At 47.7% G+C, this 22,652-nt stretch overlaps 1 protein-coding gene across 5 annotated transcripts in view; it reads right to left on the bottom strand.

The window, feature by feature from the left end:
- GPHA2 (glycoprotein hormone subunit alpha 2) overlaps positions 1 to 22,652 on the bottom strand; it is a 289,765-nt gene that overhangs the window by 79,628 nt on the left and 187,485 nt on the right. For 3 of the 5 annotated variants that reach the window (XM_063946136.1, XM_063946134.1, XM_063946135.1), the window contains exons 5-6: positions 21,103 to 21,216; positions 4,983 to 5,020 (exon numbers count right to left, since the gene is read on the bottom strand). In XM_063946136.1, coding sequence (XP_063802206.1) covers positions 4,983 to 5,020; positions 21,103 to 21,216 — 152 coding nt within the window. The remainder of the gene's footprint in view (positions 1 to 4,982; positions 5,021 to 21,102; positions 21,217 to 22,652) is intronic. The other 2 variants (XM_063946137.1, XM_063946139.1) reach the window with 1 other exon arrangement.

Here is a 22,652-nt window from a genome sequence, read left to right as displayed (position 1 = left end):
TCCCCCTGGTCGGTCTTTTATGCCCCCGGTCCAACATTGTCTGTAGGCCAGGCCCCCAAATAGTGAATCAGAATCTGTTTTATTTTTTTTTAGATATCCTCCATATTGGGAACTGTTTATTTTAAATTCATAGAACCATGGGGTCTCTGGTTAAAAAAAAGGTTGGACACCACTGCCCTAGCTGACACTTCTTATCTGGTTATCCACCTGATTGATGAGATGTACCCTTAAAGTCAGGTCAGAAACAGTGTGTGCAACTTACCAATAACACTACGTTTATATATTATATTGTGTAGACCAGTGTTTCCTAAACTTGGTCCTCAGGACTCCAAACAGTTCACATCTTCAAGGTCACCTAGCAGGTATACAGGAGTATTCATTACTCACTGATACATTTCAAAAGATCCACAAGTGGAACTATTTATTTCACTCGTGATTCTGTAAGGAGACCTGGAAAACATGAACTGTGTGGGGATATGAGTACCAAGTTTGAGAAGCTGTGGTGTAGACCAAAAAAATAATGTTCTGGTTAGTAACTATTAAACTGAGGCCCTTTGGGTCACCATAGAAACCGGGGAGAAGGACATTATTCGCATTGGGGTGATCTATAGACCACCAGGCCAGGGGCAGGATTTGGACAGGAACCTATTGTTGGACATCACTAAAATGTCTTTAAAGGGAGAAGTCATAATCATGGGAGACTTTAATTTACCTGATGCAAATTGGGAGGGGTCTTTTGCAAGTTCAGCTACAAGTGGCAAATTTCTACATTCCTTACAAGATATTTCTTAGAGTCTACTCTAGATCTATAGACCAGGACTGTAACCAGAGAATCCGGCGAGCCAAAATGGACATAGTAGAAGCCTTGGACACCAGAATACCAGCATCAGAAGCCGCCTCCTTAATGTAATGAGAAGCTGTGACAATATACGAAAACCATTGTCTAGCATGATCAGAAGCGTTGGAAGGCAGCTCAGCTTACAACTCCTGAGCCCACGCTTCAATAGCCTCTGCAGCCCAAGTCGCTGCAATGGTGGGCCGATGCACAGCACCTGCTAAGGTGTAAATCACATTTAAACAACCCTCCACACACTTATCCGTCGGTTCTTTCAGAGACGTGATGGTAGTAACAGGCAGAGCTGAGGATACCACCAGCCACGCCACTTGCGAATCCACTGGCGGGGGTGTCTCCCAATTTTTACTTAGCTCTGCCGCGAGGGGATAGCGAGCCAGCATCTTCTTGTGAGGTGTGAATTTCTTTCCTGGATTTTCCCAGGATTCCTGACGTATGTTAACTAAATGGTCAGAGTGAGGTAAAACTTGTTTAACCACTTTCTGACGTTTAAATCTGTCCGGTTTCTTAGGGGCAGTATCAGGCTCTGGGTCATCAGTAATTTGAAGAATTATCATGATAGCCTCCAATAAGTCAGGAACATCCACCTGTTAAACAGATTCCCCATCAGAATTATCAGTATCAGTGTCTGTGGTAAGTATATATGCCATCCTCATCAGATGAGGTGTCTGGGACGATGGTGGATTGTGAGGAAGTAATAGCCTGCTTAGAGGACCCCTTGGTCTTAGGCATGCGAGGGTGAGATTTCTGTTTAGTCAGTGACTGGTTCAATTGCTGTAACTGAGTAGACAGTTGATCTGCCCATGGCAGATAAACCGCAGGGACCATAAGTGGTTGCACCGGCACTGGAGGTCCCAATAGGGGGCGTAAGTCTAGTTACCAGCGTATTCAATAACGTGGAGAAAGTAGCCCAAGGTGGGTCATTATGCACCCCCGTAGCTACGGTCCCACTGGGGGGTAGGGAACCCCCAGAACCTGAACCCTCTGCTGCAATGTTTTCCTCTAATGTGTCTGCAGCGTCACCACCAAGCAATGTGGGATCAGCCCCAGTTCCGTCGCCTCTTGTAGCTGACATGTCTGAAAGCTCAAATCAAGGCAACCCAGTACAATGGGGGTCATTCCGAGTTGATCGTAGCTGTGCTAAATTTAGCACAGCTACGATCGTAAACTCAGACATGCGGGGGGGACGCCCAGCACAGGGCTAGTCCGCCCCGCATGTCGGTGCCGCCCCCCCCCCCCCCCCGCACAAATACAAAAGCATCGCACAGAGGCGATGCCTTTGTATCTGTGGAGTAACTTCCGGCCAGCGCAGCTCCTGTGGCTGGCCGGGAGTTGTGTGTCGCTGCCGCTGGCTGAAGCGGCTGCGTGAGACGTCACGCAGCCGCCCCGCCACACCCCCCCAATGGTCCGGCCACACCTGCGTTGGCCGGACCACTCCAACTAAACGGCGGCTTAACGCCACCGTTCAGCCCCCTCCCGCCCAGCGACCGCCTCTGTCTCAGAGGCGATTGCTGGGCACCGACGACTGCCATGCACCGTATATCTTGTGAAACACCTAGATTAAGTAATAATCCTGACGCACTTAGCCCCCTCAGGTTAAAGAATATAGGGATAGCAATCTGAGTGAGATACACAAAATGTAGGTCACACAGCAGCTATATGCACACACACATAGTCACATTGTACAATGCAGAAATTATGACATGCAATAAAACTGCACTGGACTAGCAATACAGAGTAATACTAAGTATAGCTATACACTCAATAGATATAACAATGCACAGTAAAAACTGGATGCATATCCCAGGGTACTTGTACTAAATAACCCTGACTAAATGCACTTTTTCTTAACTAACACTGTCAACAGACATGTAGAATACTTAAGTGTCCTGTAAAATGCACAGCGCTGACATGCAGGCGCTTTACAGAGAAGGATTTGCCCAAACAGTCCCAGGATCAGCTCAGCTTGACCTAATGGCGCCCAAACGCTGACAGGGAGTGAAGGAGAGAGAGAAATGCAGCTCCAGGGCGGGAACATTTACTCTAAATGGCGCCCTGGGTCTGGGGGAGGGGCTACAGGTCAGAGCCTTATCCCCTTGCTGGACTTCACCACCGGGTACTGTGGGTCTTAGTAAACGGATTTTTGAGAGAATCCGACCTGTGCCCTTGCCTTGGTGGTCTATTGGGCTCTCTGTACTACCACAGTGTCCACGCCAGCGCGGGCGGGCGCCTCCCAACGGCCGCGCCGGATCGCGGTTTACAGCGAGTCCCGCCTGGGGGACCCACTTACTTCCTCCCTGAATGTGGCCACGCGATCCTGGAGAGCTGCGGTGGTGTGTGTGCCTGACTGAAGAAAACCGGAGCCTCCGCTGTAAGTACCCGGCAACCAGGGCGCGGAAGAATAAAGCACCGCTGGGGGAGGTGATGGAGCTGCAGCAGGAGATGTCTAACTGAAGTCTTAATTTTTCACTTAAAAAGCTCTTCTGAGGGCTGCTGGAGCAGCCCATCTGTTGTATGCCTGCACTGCATGGCACCAACTGCAAAACTGAGCTCCTGTGCACGGAGACGGGGTTATAGAGGAGGCGGCGCTATGCAGTCTGGGAACAGTCAAAGCTTTTAGCCTGTTGGTGCCTCAGATCAAGATCCTACTCTACACCCCAATGTCATTCCCTGTGGAACCCAGTGTACCCCGCAGCAGAAAGAACAATCTAATTTATTACTATTATTTACTAATACCTCCACACGTAACGAGCCCAGGTTTGCTTGTTGTCCTTAGGAAGAGGGGACCCCATTCATTTATTCATTTGTTTGATGGGATCCCCACTTCCCCAGGGATTCCAGCCCTTGGCTGACCAGTCTGGGGCTGATTTGATATTACGGCAGGGGGACTCCACGCTACGTGTCTCCCTGCTATACTGTCACTAGCCTGACTGGCTTGTCAAAAAAATGGGGGAACCCCACACCATTTGTTTCTTTGTTTCAATAGCAGCCTAGGCTAAGAGGCCTGGGGCTGGTTGTCATTAAGTGGGGGACCCCACTCAGTTTAAAACCCCCCCACTATTTTACATGTTTTTATAATGTACAGTATAGCCTGTGCGATGCTTTAAATCCGCCACAGATTGCTGGTGGATTCTAAATGGCTTTGCAATTGGCCTTGTGGTGGGATAGGGGCTTTGAATCCGGATTTTAAATGACAGTCAAAACTAATGCATATGAAATACTGTTACTTTAAACACTAAACCGCCGTAGATACCCGTCAGATATGAAGAGACAGCAAAAGCGGTGCTTAGTAATGTACCTCACTGAATTTATTCAACTTTCAGCTACCATCAATATCTATGTCAGCGACATATTTCTTAAGAAAGCACTGGAAAAATTGCGCTAGCTTCTTCAATCCAGAGATACCGCACATATGCAGTAGACTCTAGCACAGTGCCAAATTCTTCAGTGTATGTTCCAGCCCAATGTCATCCAGGGAGGAGGGGATCTATGGACATCTGCATGTTGGCCTCCTCCAGTCTTAAAAAACCCATGGTACTTTTTTAACATACTGTTTAATAAGATCCAGAATGAAGAGGAAACACATACAGTATACTGTAGTTCTATGCTTAATTTTGAATTAATCTGTTCTGAGGGAAACATACTGTAACATTCTCATTTGACATTAGGATTTGAGCTGCAAAATGTTACTTTATATACACCTCTACGAGGAGTCTATTTACTAAGCCTTGGATAGAGATAAAGTGGAAGGAGATAAAGTACCAGCCAATCAACTCCTAACTGCCATGTTACAGACTGTGGGGTCTATTTACTAAGCCTTGGATGGAGATAAATCCAACGGAGATACAGCACCAGCCAATTGGCTCCTAACTGCCATGTCACAGGCTGGGTTTGAAAAATGACAGTTAGGAGCCGATTGGCTGGTACTTTATCTCCGTTGGATTTATCTCCATCCAAGGCTTAGTAAATAGACCCCATATGTTTGAAAAATGACAGTTAGTAGCTGATTGGTTGGGACTTTATCTCTCTCCAATGCTTAGTAAATAGACCCTTGAGTGTTAACAGTTAAAAAAGCTAGCAAAAAATATTTTTATATATAGACACACACTTGCTCTGTATGGGGACATACCTGATTGGTTTTTTCACTGATCTTCCCAGAGCAACTCTCTGTTGGAATAAATGTGAATGATGCAAGTTATATCATATCAAGGGCACTTTACTTTGTGTATATGATTAAAACAAATGAAAAAAAATTACACACACACACACACTCACCACATTTGTGAATTCTACTGGGACTAATGCATAACTTCCAACCGTCTGAATTTTGGAGGACAGTCTCGCTTTGCAGGCACTTTCCCACTGTCCCACCTGCAGACCGCAGTGTCCTGTGGGTGGGTCGAGGTAGGTTGTCTCACACTCACCCACTGCCCTGCTTAGCAGAACAAGCAGTGCATAGATGCCATGTGCATGCATGCGGCATCTATTCAGTGGAGGACTTGGAAGGAATTGCTAGTGCCGTTCATAAAATCTGTCCACATTAAAGTTGCACTGCTGTCTAGGACAATGTGGTAGTGTAGGTAGGGTCTACCATGGTGCTCTGATGGTACAGAGGAAGAGCAGTCATATGAAACGGAGCATACACAACTACCAGTGAAACAAAGCTAACGCATCACCATTTGTGATTAAAGGAGTGTAACTGGGCTGTAATGAAGTGTTCTTATTTAGAGAGGGCATGCCTATTGAACTGAAGGCTATGCAGTTTTGTCTCTTTTGCCCCTGGTCAGGGCTAGACAGGCCATCTGGCACTACTAGCAAATGCCAGAAGGCCTGATGGGCTGGTCCGGCCTAAAAGCCTTGCCCGAACAGCTCCGCCTCCTGACGCTCTGCTCAGCTGGCCGGTATACAGAGAGACAGGGGAGTGTCGTGAGGCCAGGCCTCCATGACTAGTGCACGCCCATGTGAGATGTGATCAAGCCTACTTGTTATGTGCCCAGACTGAAACTCCAGGGCTGTTTTAGTCCATTCCCTTTGTATAAGGCTGGTGCAAATGCACATTGATAATGATGGTAGCTATGGCACCAAGAATAAAGACAGTGGTGACCTGGCTGTAGAAATGCATACACCTCTGCAATACAGGTGAATATGCACATTAAGCACATTATGCGCATTAAGTTCTAGGCATGTGGAACGATTACAGATTACTTACTGTATGTTTAATTCTGCATAATTCCTATGATGATTTCGCAATCACACCGGATGTGAACCCATCTTTCTCGTAAGCAGTGTAGGTTAGCTCACCAAGGGTGCTCAGGCTAATGTGCTCTCCAGCTGTCACTAGGAACCTCCAGCCCCAGACTGGCACATCCATACAGGATGTAATATCGTATACAGTGCACGCGCCTAGTATGGCAAGTGGTGAAATAATGACAGTGGTGTCTGTTGCCCCAGGACCAGAGGAACAGGTCGATATGTTGCAGGCGGATTATGGGAGATGTTTTAGACATCCTCTTTAAGATAACACTTCTGTATCTACTTTTGTTAGTACAATTCCTAAGTGTACTCTTGAGTTTATTATCACAATGTGCCCTGATGTGTCATTCAATATTCTTCAGGATGGGATTGTCAATTGTGCAAAACAATAGTGAGGTTTAAAAACATGAAGATTAATATGTTTTTACCTATTCCGAGTTCTCACAAAGAATAAATACTTTACAAATGTTCTTGATATTTTTAGGTGTGTATTAGAACTTTCTTGTAATGTATTCTGCAACAACGCTATGTTAATAGGCGAATGTATTATCCTGTCCCTTTTCTCATCGCTCATCACAGCAATGTAAAATGTCTTAGCACTAACATGTATTAAAAAGAGAGTCACCATAGAGGTGGTACAAGAACTCATTCTTCTGGCAATCTCTGCCTTGCCTCTATTGTTGTATCAGCCTAGTGCTGATGTGATACATAACTGTACCCAGCGGGCACATTCTGGACTGTGGGCACATGCATGAAAACATCATGAGGTAGCGACAGGACATCCTTAGATGACACTATGTGCTAATGGGCAAGCAACAAAGATAAGATTGATGGTAGACTTACCATAATTAAATCTCTTTCTGTGAGGTACACTGGATTCCACAGGGAATACATCAGGGTGTAGAGTTGGATCTTGATCCAGGGCACTAACAGGCTAAAGCTTTGATTGTTCCCAGGATGCACTGCACCGCCTCTTCTATAACCCTGCCTCTGGGCACTGGAGCTCAGTTTCCTTAACCAGTCCAATGCAGTAGCAGGTTTAAGAGACTGCATATGTTAGTCAAATAGAACCACATTCTCACGACAGGAGAAGGGACCAGCGGCTAATGCCATACAAAACCAAAGAAGCTAAGTGCGTCAGGGTGGGTGCCCTGTGGAATCCAGTGTACCTCGCAGAAAGAGATTTAACTATGGTAAGTCTACCATAAATATCCTTTTCTGCAGCGGGGTACACTGGGATTCCACAGGGAATAACATCGGGGATGTCCTAAAGCAGTTCCTCATGGGAGGGGATGTACCGTAGCGGGCACAAGAACCCAGCGTCCAAAAGAAGCATCCTGGGAAGCAGAATGAATGTGTTCACGGAGGACCATGTAGCCGCCTTGCACAATTGTTCAGCGGACGCGTCATGGCGGGCCGCCCAAGAAGGTCCAACCGAGTAGAATGGGCTTTGATAACAGCAGGAGCTGGAAGACCAGCCTGCGCATAAGCTTGTGCAATCACCATTCTAATCCATCTGGCCAAGGTTTGCTTATTCGCAGGCCAGCCACGCTTGTGAAAACCAAAAAGAACACAAAGGTTATCTGACCTCCGTATAGAAGCAGTCCTCTGCACGTAGATACGGAGAGCCCGTATCACATCCAAAGACCGTTCTTTGGAAGACAAACCAGAAGAGGTAAAAGCTAGAACCACAATCTCTTGGTTAAGATGGAAAGAAGATACTACTTTAGGTAGATAACCGGGGCGAGTTCCAAGAACTGCCCGGTCACGGGGAAAAATCAAAAAGGGTGGACGACAGGACAAAGCGCGTAAGTCCGACGCCCTCCTAGCAGAGGCAATAGCCGGCAGAAACACGACCTTAAGCGTAAGGCACTTAAGGTCCACAGACTCAAGAGGTTCAAATGGAGACTCTTGTAGGGCATTTAAGGCAACAACAGATCCCATGGAGCCACAGGAGGGACATAGGGAGGCTGAATCCATAAAACACCCTGAGTGAAAGTATGAAAAGTCAGGAATAGACGCAATTTTCCTCTGAAACCACACCTGCAAGGCAGATATATGAGCCTTGAGGGAGTCCAGACAAATGCCTAAATCTAGGCCTTGTTGCAGAATAGCCAAAAGTCTGGAAGTTCTGAACGAATAGGCATCATAATTCTTAGCAGCACACCATGGGGGTCATTCCGAGTTGTTCGCTCGTTATTTTTTTCTCGCAACGGAGCGATTAGTCGCTAATGCGCATGCGCAATGTCCGCAGTGCGACTGCGCCAAGTAAATTTGCTATGCAGTTAGGAATTTTACTCACGGCATTACGAGGTTTTTTCTTCGTTCTGGTGATCGTAATGTGATTGACAGGAAGTGGGTGTTTCTGGGCGGAAACTGGCCGTTTTATGGGAGTGTGTGAAAAAACGCTACCGTTTCTGGGAAAAACGCGGGAGTGGCTGGAGAAACGGAGGAGTGTCTGAGCAAACGCTGGGTGTGTTTGTGACGTCAAACCAGGAACGACAAGCACTGAACTGATCGCACTGGAAGAGTAAGTCTCGAGCTACTCAGAAACTGCACAGAGAAGTCTTTTCGCAATATTGCGAATCTTTCGTTCGCAATTTTGATAAGCTAAGATTCACTCCCAGTAGGTGGCGGCTTGGCGTGTGCAAAGCTGCTAAAAGCAGCTTGCGAGCGAACAACTCGGAATGAGGGCCAATGTGAAGTAAGAGTTCCAGACCCTGTAATAAATCCATGCAGATGGTTTGCGGGCCTTCAACATAGTTTGAATAACCACCTCAGGGAATCCTTTGGCCCTCAGGAGTCAAGTTTCAAGAGCCACGCCGTCAAAGCCAGTCTTGCCAGGTCCGGATAGACACAAGGGCCCTGAACGAGGAGGTCTGGGCGTTGAGGAAGTAGAAGAGGACGCTCTATCGATAGACCTTGGAGGCCTGAGAACCAATGCCGTCTGGGCCACGCTGGAGCGACTAGAAGTAGTATTCCTCTTTCTTGCTTGAACTTCCATAGTACCCTGAGCAGGAGTGGCACTGGAGGGAACACGTATGGCAGCCGAAAGTTCCATGGAATTGCCAGTGTGTCCACAAGCGCTGCTTGAGGATCCCTTGTCCTTGATCCGAAGACCGGAACCTTGTGATTGTGTTGAGACGCCATCAGGTCTACATCTGGTAGGCCCCACTTGTTCACTAGGAGTTGAAAGACTTCCGGATGAAGACTCCACTCTCCGGCATGAACGTCCTGACGACTGAGGAAATCCGCTTCCCAGTTGAGGACTCCGGGAATGAACACTGCCGATATTGCTGGCAGATGGCGTTCCGCCAAACGGAGGATTTTTGATACTTCCAACATTGCCATGCGGCTTCGAGTGCCGCCTCGATGATTTATGTACGCCACTGTGGAGAGAGTGTTGCTCCAACACCGCGCCCCTCCGTTGTCAGGAGGACCCAGTTGGAGATCCAGAAGGGACAGCCCCTGCTCAATTGTTGGTCATGTAGCCACCAGCTCAGTGACAGACGAACCTCCGGAGTCAAGGAGATCATGTGAGACCTGATCCGATGGGGTAGGCCGTCCCACTTGGAAAGGATTCACCTCTGCAGAGGGCGGGAATGAAATTGAGCATACTCTACCACGTCGAAAGTTGACACCACGAGGCCTAGTACTTGCATCGCCGAATGTATCGGCACTCTTGGGCAAGAGAGGAAGTATCTGATCCTGTCCTGAAGCTTCAGTACTTTCTCTGGAGACAGGAACAAAGTCTAGCTGTGTGTGTCCAGCAGTGCCCCCAGGTGCACCATGCTCCGAGCAGGGACCAGCGAGGACTTTTTCTAGTTGATGAGCAACCTGTGGGTCTGTAGGAATTGGACCGTCAGTTCCAGATGACTGAGGAGGACATCTTGGGAGTTCACCAGGATCAGCAAGTCGTCCAGATACGGTAGGATCCTGATTCCCTGACGGTGGAGAAGGGCCGTCATCACGACCATGACCTTGGTGAAGATCCGAGGGGCCGTGGCCAGTCCAAATGGCAGAGCCTGGAACTGATAATGGAGGTTGCCAATAGCAAACCGCAGATATTGTTGATGCGACATGGCAATAGGTATATGCAGGTAAGCATCCTGTATGTCCAGGGATACCATATAGTCTTCGGGTTCCATGGCCAGTACAATAGAGTGAAGAGTTTCCATACGGAATTTGGACACTCTCACAAATTTGTTCAATGCTTTGAGGTTGAGTATAGGCCGGAAGGACCCATTTGGCTTCGGAACTAGAAACAGGGTCAAATAGTATCCCTGCCTCTCTGGGACAGAGGTACCGGCACTACCACTCCTGTGTCCAGGAGGGATTGCACAACCAAGTGTAGAACTTGCGCTTTCAACGGATCCAAAGGGATAGCCGTCGAGTAGAACTGGCGAGGGGGACGTCTCTTGAAAGAGATTGCGTACATGTGAGAGACAACTTCTCGCACCAAGGCGTCCGAAGTGGTCTTTAACCAGGCCTGGGTGAAATGCAGAAGTCGGCCTCCCACCTTGGGGTCCCCCAGGGGGAGGCCCGCCCCGTCATGCAGCAGGCTTGTCTTGTTTAGAAGCAGGCTGACGGGCGGCCCAGGATTGTTTAGGTTTGGGCTTAGTGGATTTGGAAGTACGAGCCTGTCTTGGATACGCCTGACCCTTTGCCTTCCCTGGAGGTCGAAAGGAATGAAAAGTGGTACTCTTTGCCTTCGGTGCATAAGGATTAGTACTTGGGAGAAACACAGTCTTAGCAGTTGCCAAGTCAGTCACAATCTTATTCAGATCCTCCCCAAAAAGGATTTCTCCCTTAAAAGGGAGCACCTCCAAGGTCTTTTTGGAGTCTAGGTCCACCTTCCAGGACCTCAACCACAGAATTCGGCGAGCCAGTATAGACGTAGTAGACGCCTTGGCCGCCATTACACCTGCCTCAGAGGCCGCCTCCTGAATATAGTGGGAGGCTTTGGTAATATGAGACAGATATTGTCTGGCAGTGTCAGAAATATCCTGAGGCAGCTCATCCTCAATTGCATGAACCCATGCTTCAATTCCTTTCGCGGCCCAGGAGGTCGCTATAGTAGGTCTATGTACAGCACCGGTAAGAGAGTAAATAGACTTCAGGCATCCCTCCACACGCTTATCGGTCGGTTCCTTCAGTGAGGTGACAGGCAGAGTAGATGACACCACAAGACGGGTGAAATGAGAGTCCACCGGCGGTGCAGTTTCCCACTTGTTACTCAATTCCACAGGGATAGGATAACGATCTATCATCTTTTTAGACAGGGAAAATTTATTTCCTGGAGACGACCAGGATTCCTGACGTATTTCAATTAAATGGTCAGAATGTGGTAAGACTACTTTAGTAACCTTCTGACGTTGAACTTATCAGGTTTCTTAGACTCAGTAGTGGGATCGATCTCATCATCAGGAGAATATGCTTAATAGCCTCCACTAGGTCAGGAACATCAACCTGGGTTGTAGATTCCTCATCAGAAGCGACTGTATCAGTGTCTGACGGATCAGTATATTCCCCATCCTCATCAGAAGAATTATCCAAAATATTAGTGGATTGTGAGGAAGAAATGGCCCGCTTAGATCACCCCTTGAACCCAGAGGTGCGTGGGGTAGACTTTTGTCTAACCAAAGACTGATTTATTTGTTGTAACTGGGTAGACAGTGTCCGCACAGGGCGGATTAACTACAGGGACAATATGTGGCTGCAATGGCACAGGAGGCCACACAGGGGGCATAAGACGTGTCACAAGCACATTCAGCATACTTGAGAACGCTGTCCAAGGTGGTTCCTGATTGGCCACAGGTGCCGCAAGCTGACTGGGAGATGTATGGCACCCAGTGCCTGAACCATCAGCTAAAACTTTCCCCTCAGGTAAATCCTTGGTGGCAGCACTGCATGATGCAGAAGCGTCCGCGGATTTCCCGCCCTGTGTGGTAGACATTAAAGGGAATGTAGCCTTAGAGCGTAATAGTACAGTATAGCCAGACAAACACAATACCTGCAAATAACCCCCTGATTTATGTGACAGTAAATACAGGGCACAAACAGAGGTTTAAAGCGGTATGAGGTGACTGAAATACACAGTAAAAAACCCCAAACAGTATATACTGTGTAGCACTATATATATATATATATATATATACACTGCTCAAAAAAATAAAAGGAACACTAATATAACACATCCTAGATCTGAATGAATTAAATATACTTATTAAATACTTTGTTCTTTACATAGTTGAATGTGCTGACAACAAAATCACACAAAAATGATCAATGGAAATCAAATGTATTAATCCATGGAGGTCTGGATTTGGAGTCACACTCAAAATTAAAGTGGAAAAACACACTACAGGCTGATCCAACTTTGATGTAATGTCCTTAAAACAAGTCAAAATGAGGCTCAGTAGTATGTGTGGCCTCCATGTGCCTGTATGACCTCCATACAACGCCTGGGCATACTCCTGATGAGGTGGCGGATGGTCTCCTGAGGGATCTCCTCCCAGACCTGGACTAAAGCATCCACCAACTCCTGGACAGTCTGTGGTGGCGTTGGTGGATGGAGAGAGACATGATGTCCCAGATGTGCTCAATTGGATTCAGGTCTGGGGAACAGGCGGGCCAGTCCATAGCATCAATGCCTTCGTCTTGCAGGAACTGCTGACACACTCCAGTCTAGCATTGTCTTGCATTAGGAGGCACCCAGGGCCAACCGCACCAGCATATGGTCTCACAAGGGGTCTGAGGGTCTCTTCTCGGTACCTAATGGCAGTCAGGCTACCACTGGCGAGCACATGGAGGGCTATGCGGCCCCCCAAAGAAATGCCACCCCACACCATTACTGACCCACTGCCAAACCGGTCATGCTGGAGGATGTTGCAGGCAGCAGAACGTTCTCATTGGCGTCTCCAGACTCTGTCACATCTGTCACATGTGCTCAGTGAGAACCTGATTTCATCTGTGAAGAGCACAGGGCGCCAGTGGCGAATTTGCCAATCTTGGTGTTCTCTGGCAAATGCCAAACGTCCTGCATGGTGTTGGGCCCTCATACCACCCTCATGGAGTCTGTTTCTGATCGTTTGAGTAGACACATGCACATTTGTGGCTTGCTGGAGGTCATTTTGCAGGGCTCTGGCAGTGCTCCTCCTGTTCCTCCTTGCACAAAGGCGGAGGTAGCAGTCCTGCTGCTGGGTTGTTGCCCTCCTACGACCTCCTCCACGTCTCCTGATGTACTGGCCTGTCTCCTGGTAACGCCTCCATGCTCTGGACATTACGCTGACAGACACAGCAAACCTTCTTGCCACAGCTCGCATTGATTTGCCATCCTGGATGAGCTGCACTACCTGAGCCACTTGTGTGGGTTGTAGACTTTATCTCATGCTACCACTAGAGTGAAAGCACCGCCAGCTTTCAAAAGTGACCAAAACATCAGCCAGAAAGCATAGGAGCTGAGAAGTGGTCTGCGGTCACCACCTGCAGAACCACTCCCTTATTGGGGGTGTCTTGCTAATTGCCTATAATTTCCACCTGTTGTCTATTCCATTTGCACAACAGCATGTGAAATTGATTGTCAATCAGTGTTGCTTCCTAAGTGGACCGTTTGATTTCACAGAAGTGTGATTGACTTGGAGTTACATTATGTTGTTTAAGTGTTCCCTTTATTTTTTTGAGCAGTGTATATATATATATATATATATACACACATATGAGACCCTGCCGCACCTAGCCCCCCAGGGTGCAGAATATAGTGATAGCAAGACGTGTGATACTCTAAAATGAAATCCACACAGCACCTGCAGGCACACTCAGTCACAGGTACAATGCAGAAGTTATTATAGATAAACAATAAAACTGCACTGGACTAGTAACACTATATATAGGTAATAAGATTTTACTTACCGGTAAATCTATTTCTCGTAGTCCGTAGTGGATGCTGGGGACTCCGTAAGGACCATGGGGAATAGACGGGCTCTGCAGGAGACATGGGCACTTTAAGAAAGAATTTAGATTCTGTTGTGCTCTGGCTCCTCCCTCTATGTCCCTCCTCCAGACCTCAGTTAGAGAAACTGTGCCCGGAAGAGTACAAGGAAAGGATTTTGGGAATCCAGGGTAAGACTCATACCAGCCACACCAATCACACCGTATAACTTGTGATAACTTTAACCAGTTAACAGTATGAACAATCACAGAGCATCAGATTAACCATGATGCAACTATAACATAACCCTTATTTAAGCAATAACTATATACAAGCATTGCAGAAGAAGTCCGCACTTGGGACGGGCGCCCAGCATCCACTACGGACTACGAGAAATAGATTTACCGGTAAGTAAAATCTTATTTTCTCTAACGTCCTAGTGGATGCTGGGGACTCCGTAAGGACCATGGGGATTATACCAAAGCTCCCAAACGGGCGGGAGAGTGCGGATGACTCTGCAGCACCGAATGAGCAAACACAAGGTCCTCCTCAGCCAGGGTATCAAACTTGTAGAACTTTGCAAAGGTGTTTGAACCTGACCAAGTAGCCGCTCGGCAAAGCTGTAATGCCGAGACCCCTCGGGCAGCCGCTCAAGAAGAGCCCACCTTCCTTGTGGAATGGGCCTTAACTGATTTAGGCAGCGGCAACCCAGCCGCAGAATGAGCCTGCTGAATCGTGTTACAGATCCAGCGAGCAATAGTTTGCTTTGAAGCAGGCGCCCCAAGCTTGTTGGAAGCATACAGGATAAACAACAATTCTGTTTTCCTGACCTTAGCCGTTCTGGCTACATAAACCTTCAAAGCCCTGACCACATCCAATGACTCGGAATCCTCCAAGTCAGTAGTAGCCACAGGCACCACAATAGAAATAGAAAATAGAAAATAGTTTATATGAAAGGATGAAACCACTTTCGGCAGAAATTGTGGGCGGGTCCGCAATTCTGCTCTATCCGCATGGAAAACCAGATAAGGGCTTTTATGTGACAAAGCCGCCAATTCTGACACACGCCTAGCCGAAGCCAAGGCTAATAGCATGACCACCTTCCACGTGAGATATTTCAATTCCACCGTTTTGAGTGGTTCAAACCAGTGTGGTTTCAGGAAACTCACACCACGTTAAGATCCCAAGGTGCCACTGGAGGCACAAAAGGGGGCTGAATATGCAGCACTCCCATTACAAATGTCTGAACTTCAGGCAGAGAAGCCAGTTCTTTTTGAAAGAAAATGGATAAGGCCGAAATCTGAACCTTAATGGAACCCAATTTAAGGCCCCAAGTCACTCCCGACTGTAGGAAGTGAAGGAAACGGTCCAGCTGGAATTCCTCCGTAGGGGCATTCCTGGCCTCACACCAAGCCACATATTTTCGCCATATACGGTGATAATGTTGAGCCATCACATCCTTCCTAGCCTTTATCAGCGTAGGAATAACTTCATCCGGAATGCCTTTTTCTGCTAGGATCCGGCGTTCAACCGCCATGCCGTCAAACGCAGCCGCGGTAAGTCTTGTAACAGACAGGACCCCTGTTGTAACAAGTCCTGTCTTCGAGGCAGAGGCCACGGGTCCTCTGTGAGCATTTCTTGCAGATCTGGATACCAAGTCCTTCTTGGCCGATCCGGAACAATGAGTATTGTTCTCACTCCTCTCTTTCTTATGATTCTCAGCACCTTGGGTATGAGAGGAAGAGGAGGAAACACATAGACCGACTGGAACACCCACGGTGTCACCAGTGCGTCCACAGCTATCGCCTGAGGGTCTCTTGACCTGGCGCAATATCTCTGTAGCTTTTTGTTGAGGCGGGATGCCATCATGTCCACCTGTGGCAGTTCCCACCGACTTGCAATCTGGGTGAAGACTTCTTGATGAAGTCCCCACTCTCCCGGGTGGAGGTCGTGCCTGCTGAGGAAGTCTGCTTCCCAGTTGTCCACTCCCGGAATGAACACTGCTGACAGTGCGCTTATGTGATTCTCCGCCCAGCAAAGAATTCTGGTGGCTTCTACCATCGCCACCCTGCTCCTTGTGCCGCCTTGGCGGTTTACATGAGCCACTGCGGTGATGTTGTCTGACTGAATCAGAACCGGTTGGTCGCGAAGCAGGGACTCCGCTTGACGTAGGGCGTTGTATATGGCCCTTAGTTCCAGGATGTTGATGTGAAGGCAAGTCTCTTGACTTGACCACAGCCCTTGGAAATTTCTTCCCTGTGTGACTGCCCCCCACCCTCGGAGGCTTGCATCGGTGGTCACCAGGACCCAGTCCTGAATGCCGAATCTGCGACCTTCGAGAAGGTGAGCACTCTGCAGCCACCACAGGAGAGACACCCTGGCCCTGGGGGAAAGGGTGATTAACCGATGCATCTGAAGATGTGATCCGGACCACTTGTCCAGTAAGTCCCATTGGAAGGTCCTCGCATGGAACCTGCCGAAGGGAATGGCCTCGTATGATGCCACCATCCTTCCCAGGACTCGAGTACAGTGATGCACTGACACCTGTTTTGGTTTTAATAGATTCCTGACCCATGTCATGAGCTCCTGAGCTCTCTCTATCGGGAGACAAACCCTTTTCTGTTCTGTCTCTAGGATCATGCCTAGGAGAGGCAGATGAGCTGTAGGAACCAACTGCGACTTTGGAATATATAGAATCCAGCCGTGTTGCCGTTACACTTCCAGAGAAAGTGATACGCTGTTCAGCAACTGCTCTCTTGATCTCGCTTTTATGAGGAGATCGTCCAAGTACGGAACAATAGTGACACCTTGCTTCCACAGGAGCACCATCATTTCCGTCATTACCTTGGTGAATATTCTCAGGGCCGTGGAGAGACCAAACGGCAACGTCTGAAATTGGTAATGACAATCCCGTACCGCAATTCTGAGGTACGCCTGATGAGGTGGATAAATGGGGACATGAAGGTATGCATCCTTTATGTCCAGAGTCACCATAAAATCTCCCCCTTTCAGGCTTGCAATGACCGCTCTTAGCGATTCCATCTTGAACTTGAACCTTTTCAGGTATATGTTCAGGGATTTTAAATTCAATATGGGTCTGACCGAACCGTCCAGTTTCGGGACTACAACATGGTCGTATTATAACCCCCTCCTTGTTGAAGGAGGGGAACCTTGACCACCACCTGTTGAAGATACAATTTGTGAATTGCAGTTAACACTGTTTCCCTCTCGTGGGGGGAAGCCGGCAGGGCCGTCGGTGAGGGGGCATCTCCTCAAAGTCCAGCTTGTATCCCTGAGACACAATATCTATTGCCCAGGGATCTAACAAGGAATGAACCCACTTGTGGCTGAACTTACGAAGGCGTGCCCTCACCGGGCCTAGCTCCGCCTGTGGAGCCCCAGCGACATGCTGCAGTGGATTTTGTAGAGGCCGGGGAGGACTTCTGTTCCTGGGAACTAGCTGTGTTGTGCAGCTTCTTTCCTCTGCCCCTGCCTCTGGCAAGAAAGGACGCACCTCGGACTTTCTTGTTTCCTTGTTCGAAAGGCTGCATTTGATAATGTCGTGCTTTCCTAGGCTGTGCAGGAATATAAGGCAAAATATCAGAATTACCAGCTATAGCTGTGGAGACCAGGTCCGAGAACCCTTCTCCACACAATTCTCAGCCTTCCATATGCCTCTTAAGTCGGCATCATCTGTCCATTGCATATTCTACAGGACACGTCAAGCAGAAATCGACATAGCTTTGACTCTAGGACCCAGTAGACTCATGTCTCTTTGGGCATGTTTTATATATATATATCTCTTAAGACAGCATCTTTAATATATATATATCTCTATATATACATATGATTTGTTGTTGAATACTTGCACACTCCAATATTGCAGCATTTATGGTGCTCCTTTAAGTCTGTTCCATTAGCTGTCATCTAATTTTGCTTTTGTGATACATTGCCATGGAAATATTACGTAGGCACTGACGATGCCACACTTTCTGGAACTGTTTTTTTGATATTCAAGACTGAGCCACCGTGGTTTGTTGTTCATTCACCATTATGCCCAATTGTGGGTGATAATAAAAGTTTAATTGTACGTTTGATCGAGTGCCCTTTCTCTACAATTTTTCTATATATACATATATATATATATACATACTAGGGTCTCAATCTCTGCTGATAAGGTACCTGTCCACGCTGCCACAGCGCTATAAACCCATGCCGACACAATCGCCGGTCTGAGTAGTGTACCAGAATGTGCACGCTATCTGCAGGATCCCTGAGGATAGCTGTTACGTCAGGGCTATGACACCCTAGGGGAGATTCCCATCGTATCCTGGCCCTAGTAGGGAAAGGATACCTGAGAATTCTTTGTGGGAAACTGCAGTCTCTTGTCTGGAGATTCCCGCTCTTTTTCATCATGAGAGGAGGGAAATTTACCTCAGCTTTCTTCCCCTTAAACATGTGTACCCTTGTGTCAGGGACAGATGAGTCATCAGTGATATGCAAATCATCTTTTATTACCATAATCATATATTGAATACTTTTCTGCCATTTTGGCTGTAACTTTGCATTATCGTAGTCGACACTGGAGTCAGACTCCGTGTCGATATCAGTGTCTATTATTTTGGATAGTGAGCATTGAGAGACTCTGAAGGTCTCTGCGACATAGGGACAGACCTGGGTAGATTCCCTGTCTGTTCTCTAATCTTTTGTGCAATAAATTCACCTTAGTACTTAATTACACATATCCAAACAGGTGTCGGCGTTGTCGACGGAGACACCCTCTCACACACATATTTGCTTCATCTCCTCCTTAGGGGAGCCTTTTACCTCAGACATGTCGACACACACGTACCGACACACCACACACTCAGGGAATGCTCATCTGAAGACAATTCCCCCATAAGGCCCTTTGGAGAGACAGAGAGAGAGTATGCCAGCACACACCCCAGCGCTATTAACCCAGGAATAACATAGTAACTTAATGTTAACCCAGTAGCTGCTGTTTATATTGATTTTTGCGCCTAATTATGTGCCCCACCCCCCTCTCTTTTTACCCTCTTCTACCGTGTAACTGCAGGGGAGAGGCTGGGGAGCTTCCTCTCAGCGGTGCTGTGGAGAAAAAATATGGCGCTGGTGAGTACTGAGGAAGAAGCCCCGCCCCCTCGACGGCGGGCTTCTGTCCCGCTTTCATGTACAATTTTTGGCGGGGGCTCATACATATATACATTGCCCAACTGTATATATGCAAACTTTTGTCAAAGAGGTCTCTAATTGCTGCCCAGGGCGCCCCCCCCCTGCGCCCTGCACCCTTACAGTGACCGGAGTATGTGGGTGTAGTGTGGGAGCAATGGCGCACATCTGCAGTGCTGTGTGCTACCTCAGTGAAGACTGGAGTCTTCTGCCGCCGATTTCGAAGTCTTCTTGCTTCTTTCACCCGGCTTCTGTCTTCCGGCTCTGCGAGGGGGACGGCAGCGCGGCTCCGGGATCGGACGACAAAGGGTGAGATCCTGTGTACGATCCCTCTGGAGCTAATGGTGTCCAGTAGCCTAAGAAGCAGGACCTATCTGCAAAGAGTAGGGCTGCTTCTCTCCCCTCAGTCCCACGATGCAGGGAGTCTGTTGCCAGCAGAGCTCCCTGAAAATAAAAAAACCTAACAAAATACTTTCTTATAGCAAGCTCAGGAGAGCTCACTAAACAGCACCCAGCTCGTCCGGGCACAGATTCAAACTGGAGGAGGGACATAGAGGGAGGAGCCAGAGCACACCAGAATCTAAATTCTTTCTTAAAGTGCCCATGTCTCCTGCGGAGCCCATCTATTCCCCATGGTCCTTACGGAGTCCCCAGCATCCACTAGGACGTTAGAGAAATGTATGTATATAGATATAACAATGCACAGTAGATACTGGATGTATATCACAGAATACTTGTACTAAATATTCAGGTAGCAGTACACTTGTTCTTAACTAACACTGTCTAAAATGACATGTAGAATACTTAAGTGCCTGTAAATGCACAGCACTGATGAGACAGGCGGCTTTACAGAGGAGACAGTGCCCTGCAGTCCCGGAGATCAGCCCAGCTACTTGTGTAAAGATGGCGCCAAAATCTCTGTCAGGGAGTGAGGGAGAGTGAAATGCAGCTCCAGGGCGGGAACACCAGCAGTAGATGGCGCCCAGAGCAGGGGTAGGGGCTAAAGGTCAGAGCCTTATCCCCTATGCTGGTCCTCACCACCTATGTAAAATGGATTTTAGTAAATCCGACCTGTGCTCCCTGCCCTGGTGGATATAGTGGGGACCCTGTGCAGTACAGTGTCCGCGCCAGTGGCGCAGTCCGTCTCCTGGGACCGTGACCGGACCGCGATTTACCGGCAGGTCCCACCTGGGGGACCCTCCTCCCTGATGTGCAGCCACGCGATCCAGGAGAGCGTCAGCGGTGGTGTGCCTGAAGACCGGTGCCCCCCTGCTGCAAGTACCCGGGAACTCGGCTGCAGGAGTATGCAGCGCTGCTGGGGAGGTGATGGAGCCGCAGCAGAGAATGTCAGAATGACATTAACAGTGCTGCGACCCTTGAAGTCTTCTTAAAAAGTTATTTTCAGGGCTGCCTAGTGCAGCCCCACCTGTTAGTGACCTGCTCTGCAGGCACCAACTTTCAAACTGAGCTCCAGTGCCCGGAGGCGGGGTTATAGAGGAGGCGATGCAGTGCATCCTGGGAACAGTCAAAGCTTTAGCCTGTTGGTGCCTCGGATCAACATCCAACTCTACACCCCGATGTATTCCCTGTGGAATGCCAGTATACCCCGCTGCAGAAAGTGCAGACTTTCATTGCTTAGTAAGTGCCGATCATACTATGGCAACGGCGTTACCAACAGAGGCCAAAGGTGTTATCACCGTTTCATACATTTGCCCCTAAGTGTAATGATTGTCTAATACAAGATATTAACTAAAATATACTGCGTAACCACGCAGTTATACAGGATCATCAACGCATGTACCAATTTCAGGTGATAAGTACTGTATAATTCTGTACTTATAGGCATTCCAGTAATCAAAGTGTTAACATCACTTACCATAGACCATAGAGTGAGGCTCTATATATATTGTAAAAACATATGGAAATGGAAGGAGGAACTTATGCCCATGTTTAAACCTTAGCCGAGAAGCACTCTGCCATTTGTTCTTGTCTGATAGATACAAGTCAAGGTTTTTTGTTTGTTTTTTAAATCAAAGTATTTTATCGAGGGAAGACCAAAAGAGAATACAATATGCAAGACCACATGCAAAAAGTACGTTATGCATTGAAACATATACAAATGGTACATAACAAAAACAAGTAGCAGTGATACAAACATTTTTGAGAAAAAGTCTACATAATGGCATAACACATGAATACAAGCCAACACAGACAGTAGATCATTTGCAGTAGTCTAAAGGTCACACCAAGATTTTTATATTATTTAAAATAAAAACGTGAAAGGAGAAAAACAAAACAAAACATTAAGGTAAACAAAAAAAATGACTGAAAGAATAGAGGGAGGAAGGGGGAGGGAAATCAACGGAGAAAACAAAGGGCCTGAGTAAGCACTTGGCGTCCATGGTTCCAAGAGAAGCAAATAGTGGGGAAAGCCCACCATATATGAAAGAATGTGACCCCACAGAGTCTCCAACACATTTTGGATGTGGCAGGAAAAATAGCATGAAGTTTAGTGGAAACTAAATACCAATAAGTATAAACTTTATAACAAGTTTCACAGGTATACATTCAGGATTACGGCTGTTGGGATACCGACACTGGAGTTTCGACAGCCGTCAGAACACCGACAATGGAATCCCGAAAGGATCAGGATGCTGACGGGATGCAATCAATTTGCTGGCTGTCAGGATCCCGGCGATCAGGATACCGACACCAAAATTCCGACAGCCGACAATGCTGGCAGCTGGAATCCCGGCGCACAGGGGCTATTCCCACTCGTGGGTGTCCATGACACCCATACGGTGGAAATAGAACATGTGGCTAGTGCAGCAAGCCACTGAGTCTGCAGCGTGGCGAGCGTAGCGAGCCCACAAGGGAACTCTTAGTGCTCACCCTGCTGCCGGCATTCTGGCAGGCGAGATGCCGCTGTCGAGATCTTGACAACCGGCATCCTGTCCATCAGTAAATAACTATGCTAAAAGAAGTTTTAGCTACACACAACCTAATTTCATCCCTTTGGTCATTGTCCAAGGACACAATAAGGTCTGATTCCCACAACAACTCGTGCTGCTTCCATGGAGGATGGTCAGGAGCCTAAACAGAGTTGTAAATTACGATATGTTGCCTTTCCTTCCAATGGAATATAAACAGAAGTGCTCAAAAGATGTTGGTAAGCACAAAGAGGGAGATTTAGGGGGTAATTCCAAGTTGATCGCAGCAGGAAATTTTTTAGCAGTTGGGCAAAACCATGTGCACTGCAGGGGAGGCAGATATAACATGTGCAGAGATAGATAGATTTGGGTGTGGTGAGTTCAATCTGCAATCTAATTTGCAGTGTAAAAATTAAGCAGCCAGTATTTAGCCTGCACAGAAATAAAATAACCCACCCAAATCTAACTCTCTCTGCAAATGTTATATCTGCCCCCC

The sequence above is a fragment of the Pseudophryne corroboree genome, chromosome 11, assembly GCF_028390025.1.
Source record: "Pseudophryne corroboree isolate aPseCor3 chromosome 11, aPseCor3.hap2, whole genome shotgun sequence".
In the NCBI taxonomy this organism is placed as follows: Eukaryota; Metazoa; Chordata; class Amphibia; order Anura; family Myobatrachidae; genus Pseudophryne; species Pseudophryne corroboree.
The sequence above is the reverse complement of the archived record's forward strand: the minus strand, read 5'-3'. Positions and strand labels throughout refer to the sequence as shown.